This window comes from Alligator sinensis, unplaced genomic scaffold (genome assembly GCF_000455745.1).
Source record: "Alligator sinensis unplaced genomic scaffold, ASM45574v1 scaffold811_1, whole genome shotgun sequence".
Classification (NCBI taxonomy): domain Eukaryota; kingdom Metazoa; phylum Chordata; order Crocodylia; family Alligatoridae; genus Alligator; species Alligator sinensis.
In genome coordinates this window covers 169,777-177,365 of record NW_005842579.1, presented here as the reverse complement: position 1 = coordinate 177,365, position 7,589 = coordinate 169,777, and the positions used below count along the sequence as shown (strand labels likewise).

General features: G+C 49.9%; 1 protein-coding gene across 2 annotated transcripts in view; it reads right to left on the bottom strand.

Annotated features, from left to right (window-relative positions):
- The window catches only part of ETV3 (ETS variant 3), a 10,232-nt gene extending 4,417 nt beyond the window's left edge, over positions 1-5,815 (bottom strand). For both annotated transcript variants that reach the window (XR_003096040.1, XM_006032572.3), the window contains exons 1-3: positions 5,753-5,815; positions 4,550-4,787; positions 2,347-2,462 (exon numbers count right to left, since the gene is read on the bottom strand). Coding sequence is in view for 1 of the 2 variants with exons in the window: in XM_006032572.3 (XP_006032634.1) it covers positions 2,347-2,462; positions 4,550-4,787; positions 5,753-5,798 (400 nt within the window). In the remaining variant the exon portion in view is untranslated. The remainder of the gene's footprint in view (positions 1-2,346; positions 2,463-4,549; positions 4,788-5,752) is intronic.
- Positions 5,816-7,589: the final 1,774 nt, after the last annotated feature.

The window sequence follows — 7,589 nt, the reverse complement described above, 5'->3', positions numbered from 1 at the left end:
TCTTCCCTCTCCTCCCACCTGCAGCTCTGCCTTCCTCTACCCCCACCTTAGGATCTTGCCGAAGGGCAAAGGATCCTCCCTTCAGCTCCTGGAGTTGCTTTTGTCTCTTAGCACTGTCCATTCATCATCGACTTTCACACCCTAACACACCATGCACCTGTCCCCTGCTCTCCTGAGCTTGAAGCCTGCAGGAGCGTTATGCAATGAGGCCTCGCTGCAGCTCCCACATGCTCTGAACCCCACAGTGGGTGTTTGCAAAGCATGAGTGTGGGCTTTCCTGGAGCGGCAGAGGTTCTAGCACTCGGCCTTTCGGCTCAGACCATGTGCTCCCAGCAGTGACCAGTTTCAGATCTGACTTCTGGCAGAAGGACAGAGAACACCCCACTGCCTTGGATTCACTGCTGCTAATAGGAGTCTGATGAATGCACTCTCACACCCGCTTTCTCCCCTTGCACCCCTCAGTTCAGCTTCTTCCACCCCGTTAAAGCACACAAGGGAGAGTGAGGAGAGAAAACCGGATCCCAGTGTCCCAAACAGGTTTGCTTTCCCAACCCCCATACCAGCCACGAGAAAACAAAACAGGTTGTAATTAAATTAGACAGATGCATTCCAAGTCTCCAAACTTTTTTTTTTTTTTAAATGCATGCCCCAGAGACAAAAGGGAGTGCCTGCAAACAGGGAAAAGGAACAGCAGCAAGCAATGGCGAGAAGGAGCTGCCTGGACTTGTTGCTGCAGTAATTACAGCTTGGCAGTGCAGCCTCACACGATGTTTTGTGCTCCCCATGCTCTGGAAAATATGTTTCTCCTTCTGCAAATGCAGCATTTCTTACATGGAGGCAGTATCACTGCCTCAGTGGTGAGGTCTCTCTCTGCACACCCCCTTGGTTCACAAGCAAGCAGGTGCTTGAAGGACCATCTCTTTGAAACCCCATTTCTATTCTTTCAGGGCTAAGGTTTCCTGGTGCAACTTGAGTCAGCTGAGGAATGAGACACATGACAGGTGCGGTGCCAAGCTCACTCGAGGTATTACGAAGTCTTCTGTTATCACAGTATCTAGGAAGAGAGAACTACAACAAGGATGACAAACATCCTTCTCTTGGAAGACGAGCCCTGCCAGCTTTGCAGAGGTGCAAGTGCCTTGGTATCAATGCTCAGCTCCTGCACCCCCTTTCTACTTGGCAGCTGCTCCCAAAGACTTCTCTGGGAGTGCTCTAAGCACAGGTAGCCCTGGGTCCCTGCTGAGCTGGTTCTTACAGGAAGGAGATCTGTTGCCTGAGACCAGCATTCAGTGGCTTCCTAAAGTGCTTTGCTGGCCACAGCCACTTTCTCAGAGGCAGCTGTGGCTCCCAGCCCAGCCCAGCTCCAGGCACTCGCCCTTCAACATCAGTGTTCCTTTAGGTCAGAATCCAGGGTCATATAAAATGGTTTCAGGGGTTTCTAGCTCACACAGGGTGGACTTGTCTTTAGCATAAGTGCTAGCTCCCACCTTGGAGTAACTTTTCTCCAGGAGACTGTGCTGAGGACATGCTAATGACCACCACTGAAACTTTCTGTGAATCACTGTGGATTTGGGTCACAGCAGGAGTTCAGAAGCTCCTGTGCCACCCTTCAAACCCATGACATAGTTCATATCCATCCCTTGAAACTGCTCTGAACTGCACTCGCTAGTAAATTACCCTGAAAGCCAAAGCAACGTAGCAAAGAATTTGTTCGGCTTGACATCAAAGGGGTGGAAGAGCCAGCAAACTGGGCAGTTGGCGGCATAAGAGCTGTTTGAACCGATCTTCACAAGAGCAGGGAGCTCTGCCACTGTCATTAGGTTGTGAACATTTTGATAACATTCGCACGCACCCATGCCTGCAGACCTCTGGGCCCCTCAGCGAGAAAGGTCACATGGTGCTGTAAATACACTCCGTGCTTTGCAAACACGTAAGACAAGGTCCCTGGCAATATAACTAAACCCCTCCATTATCAGAAGGGCAACACACCCCAGTAACACTGGGAGCAAAGCAAACCTGCCGCATCCAATACGGACATCTCAAGGAGCCTGCTCAATAGGAAACCAGAATGCCTTGAGCCTGCCCTGAAGGCAACCACAGATGAGTTTGTGACACAGGGAAGGGGAATTCCAGATAAAGCATTATCACAGTCCACACATTCCCACCACATTAGCACTGATAGCTTGGGCCCAGTCTTTCAAGCTAAAGATCCCCGAGAGGTGAACCTGCATAGATTGCCCAGTCGGCTTTATCTTCCCACCTGCCCTATTGTCTTGTACCGGGATTCCATGTGCACCCAGTCTCCAGCACCGATTAACATCTGCCAGAGCCCAGGGACCAGCTTACCGTTGGGCCGTATGTTAATGAACGGGTAGTTGGGCATCACCAGCTTGTTGAAGTTGAACTTGTAGGTGAACCTCTTGCCCTTTGTCTTGTGAAGAATCCGTTTGTTGTAATAGTATCTGTTGGAAGAAAGGGTCAAAAATGTAAGGCTATTAGGATGCCTGCCCACCTGAGCAAAGGCAGCCCCATTTCTGATGCTTACACCAGTCTACAGACCACCCGGTGCCTGCCATGTGCACGTCTTGCTTGACTACAGAGAGATACGATCATTTAGAACATGAGGAAGAAGAGAAGCACAAGACAATGGAGGTTGGTCAAACGTGCCCAGCTGGCACCTGGGTACTTCTCAGCAGCAGCCCCAACAGCTCTGGAGGAACTTAGCACTGGCACGAAGAGTATGGTATCAAACAGAGGCAGACAGAAGGGAAATCACTTGCCTAAGGTGACCAACCCAGCAGGCCCGTGTGTTCGTCTGATATGCTCCTTAGAAGGCTACAGTGCCTCCCACATTGTTAGATCAAGTGACACTCTCCCAAGGGAGAGAGCCCTGTCCCAGGGTCTCCAGAAGGCTCATTAACAGTCCACAGAGAGAAGCCTGGTTGCACAAGCTCTTCATTTCCAACTGCTAAATCACACTGGAGGCAACCAACCACGCACTGCATTACTGGTATATTACTACATAAGCCACAGCAATAATGGCCACAGGGATGCAGTGGGATCGAGACTAGAAGCCAGCACTCAAGTAACCTCCATGCACCTGGAAGAGGAGCCACAACTGTTTATAGCCAGGCCACCTCTGGTCTTTATTCTTTCAGTAATATGGAATGTACAGAGATGTAGCACGCTATTTGGTCCCACCACCGCTTCTTTAAAAGGCAGGTTGCCTGCTCTTCTCGCTGGCACAGACGAGGTGAAATCAAGCAGCTGTGGCTCCAGGTAGAAGCAGGAAGACTAAGGCTCCTACTCAAGGCAGAGACTCAGGCCAGCAGCACTGATTAATCTCACTTCTCTGCTGTCTTTGGTGTGACGGAGGCACCAAGCACAGCCAGATTGGGCAGGTGGAGTCCCTTCCACTCCCATACATCAATTACAGTGTTGGTGCCATTCGATTTATTGTTTCCTTCCTGTTCCATTATGAGCCTGTTGTGTTTGCTGCCTTGTTTATCTTCTGCCTGCCCCACCCGGGAAGGATCAGAGGGCACATGGCAGCGAGGTCCATATAATTGGCAATGTGGGGAACACCACAGCCTCTCGCAAAGGAACCCAAAGTCATTTTTATAATGACAGCCCTTGCTAAACTGTGCTTTCCCACAGGACTGCATCCATTTCTGGTTACTTCCCCTTCAAACTACAAAGGGGTGATTGAAAAAACACTTGATATGGGTAAGTAAAGCTGGGGGGAATTTCACTGGGAGATCTGACGCTATCAAGGACAGGCTGTCAGCTGATCGAGCCCTTGTCACCGTGTCAGATGTTTCTAAACAAAGGAGCTGCTGGCTGCATAGCATCTCCGACCCGTGGGTGATCTCTCATGAGGATAGCAGGACTTCCGACACCAGCTGTAGGGCTCCAAAATAGTTTAGAGCTGCTAAAGAGAATGCAGCAGAGCTGATCTATGGAATTTCTTGCTACACAGAAACATATAAATACTAGACGGGCAACATTTGCGTAACTGTAGGTAGAAATGGGGACACTGTAAAATGACTGACTGGGGGCTGGAAAGGAACCCTGGCTCTTCACCCTAGTTTGGCACAAGAAACGTTTACACTGGAGAGGGGAGTTGCTTTCTCTGAAATTATCGCTGATGGAGAGATAATGGAGCACACCTAAGGTTTCCTCCCACACCTACGCTGGTCAGGGAGGCATCAACAATGGAGGAAGAGAAGAGAGGCAGCAAAGCTCCCTGGAACAAATTAATCCTGATTACAACAATCTTCATCTTATTAGGGGAAATTTACCTCCTTGCCTGCCACAGCTGGGGACAGAACCAGTCTGTCAGGTCATAGCTGCTTGGAAATATTCCCAGCCTTTCCCAGATACAAGCCAAACTCAGAGCCAAAGCTCTCCAGGGACAACTGAGACAGGGAGATTAAGACAATCCCCATAATTCATGTTCTATGTGGATTAACTAAGTCTTCTGGTTATCCATGCCCAAAAACCTCCACTGCTCTAGTTAATGACCATTTTTATCCCTGCTTCCACTCACCTAAGTGCCCGGCTCAGCTTGTCATAGTTCATCTGGGGCTTGCATTTCCTCCGGCCCCACAGCCGTGCCACCTCGTCGGGGTCCTTGATCACAAACTCTCCATATTCGCCCTGCTGCCAGGCAATGACATGGCGGAACTCCTCCTTCTGCAGGAGCTCCAGGATGAAATGCCACAGCTGGATCTGACGGGAGCCAGGGCTGGACTCAGTCTTGTAGGCCCACTCCGGGAAGTGATAGCCTTGAAAAGTACCGAAAGCAAGAGGGAACAAATGAGAAGCTCAGAGAAAAGAATGTGCTGCTAGTTTGGTCTGGGATCGGAACCCAACATCTTCAAGCTCTTTAACATGGGGTGTCTTTTGCTGTTTGTACATGTTCTACTACTAGAGGTCTCTTATCTTGGTTAGGGTCTAACAGACAGATGGTGGATATAATTACTGGCCTGGTACCTAGGAATCCAGACCACTGGCTGGAACCGGTTCGTACTGCAAAGTTGAAAAACAAACTGCAAAACTGAACAGAAGAAAGACACAAAAATATAAGGGACTAAAAGAGCTGGAAACATTGGAGAGAGGCCCAAAAACTTGAGACATTACCACAGTTTTTGAAGGTGAGCGTCCAAAATAAAGTACCCACATCAGTGACCCAACTGATTCTAGTAAGCCTTGATGTCAGACTCTCCCCTGCCCTGACTCTGGGCATGCTGCCGTGTTTCTGAACTGCTGCCAAGGCTGGCCATGCCAGCATAGGGCTCCAGCGCAACTGTTGCTACTGGGGCTTCCTGAATCACTGACAAGGTTTTGGTTGGCTTGTGAATTGTGCTAGGCCAAACCACGTTATGCTTGAATGGCATCTATGTCTCCACTGTATTAGATAGTAATGGCTCTTGAAAGCAGTTATACGCCAGCCTGGAATCAAGCTGAAATATCACATACCCTGTAAGGTTCACCAGATAATTTATTGAGAACTTATCCAGTAACTGCTTTAGGGGACTCTAAATACAGAAATCATAGGACATCAAACCTCATCTCTAATCTAGGTGCCAGCTGATATTCACATTGATTCCCCATGTACACACTGCTCCAGTAGCCCAATTTAAGGCTTATTTGTGCTGCCAGAGCTATGTCAAGGAGTCTTAGCGTAAGTGCAAATCAGGCCATGAGAGGTCCCAGGGTGCAGAATTTCAGGCTAGACACTGTCGCTTACCTCCTCCTCCTTCTGGCTTGTCCACAATGCTGCAGCCTGCTTTCATTTTCACCCTCCTGCTGGCTGTGAAAGAAAGAGAGAGAGCTGTTGCTCGTTTCCATCATCAGTCTCATTCCTGGCAGCACAACTCTCCTTTACCCAAAGTGGATCCCACAAGCCTCAAGTCCTTCCCCGACTCCCAGCCCTGGCACCCCCAAAATCCCAACTACAAGCAGCCAGAGGGATCTAGGGCTGCCACCCAGCTTCACACTGCGACGCATAATCACAGCCTATAATATTTGCTTCTCTTGTGCCCTGCCACTTACAGCAAGACAGGACCACGAGACAGACAAAACAAGCCAAACAGTTTGTCTTCTGTTACCAGACGAGCCCCAGTGCCAAAATACACAAGCTGCCAAGCTCGCCCAGATGATGTACCAGCAAGAGGGGAAAAAAAAAAAAAAAAAAAAAGCCCCAGCTCCTGATTCTCACTCAAGAATGCACATCTGATTTTAATTTTGTTAGGGGGAGGAAGCCTACGTTAAAAACTACCTTTGTGCACCCTGCCTGCTCGTACAGCGTGAAGTCAAGATACAGTCATTTCATGTTTCCAAGAATATATTGAGATACAGGAAGTAAACACAAAACAGCCTATTGTCTGTGGTGCAACTTCAAAAGGGTGCTGAAGCTGTCCAACAATTAGAGGAGTATGCGCCTATGCGGGCTGAAAGATATATCTGGCGGCCAGAACTAGCCCACGATCTGATTATAGAGTCCTTTGTGAACGGTGGCAGAGACAGCACCCAGCTTACACTCGGTTTCTATGAGGAAATGAATCTGTCAATGGGTGCTTACGATCAGCCCTTCTTAGAGATGATCAAACATTTCAGATTTAGACTTCCTCAATAAAGTTTCCTGTTTGAGCCCTATGCTTTGATGAGGTAGAGCTACGAGGAGGAGGGGAAGAAGAAGATGGTACAAGGGAAGGCAGAGCATGTCACCGTCTCCAAAAACAAATTAAAATTAAGGAACAAGTGGCCTGAATTCACAGCACAGCACCTAACTGCTGAAGCTGCAGTCGCTGCCAATGTTTAACTCCTCCAAATAAGCTGACCTCCTGGAGATTACGGAGGAGCAGGAAGGGAGGGAGGGAGGGTGAGGGGATATCGATATCCCAACATTTTAAATCTCTTTCAAATGTGAAAGGTTCAAATCTCCGCTGCCCCGTCAATCCGTGCACTTTAAAAAAAAAAAAAAAAGTTCTGCCCATCAATTCACCAGAAGCCGAAACAATCAGGGCACTTTTAACCCTTCCTCCCCCCGGGATATTTCGAAGCTGGAGCAGCCTGTTGTTGATAGAGAGACCCTGAAGGCCCAACCAGCCTGAGCTGGCGCTGGCGATTCTCCCCCAGCAGAGCCGCGGCTGATAAGAGCCTCGTAAAGGGATTAACCAGCCCGGGGCGAACAATACCACCGAGACTGACCCCTGCGCTCCCGGCAACTTTTAACCCTTCCTCCCCCCGGGATATTTCGAAGCTGGAGCAGCCTGTTGTTGATAGAGAGACCCTGAAGGCCCAACCAGCCTGAGCTGGCGCTGGCGATTCTCCCCCAGCAGAGCCGCGGCTGATAAGAGCCTCGTAAAGGGATTAACCAGCCCGGGGCGAACAATACCACCGAGACTGACCCCTGCGCTCCCGGCACCCCGAAACCGCCCCCCTCCCCCCCGAGCAGTTTCTAGGCTCCCCACCCCCGGGGGTCCCTACACTGCGCTCTCAGCGCCCCAACCCCTGGTCAACAGCTCCCCTCCCCCGCTGCAAACCCCAGAGACCCCCGTCACTGCGCCAGCGCCCCACAGGGA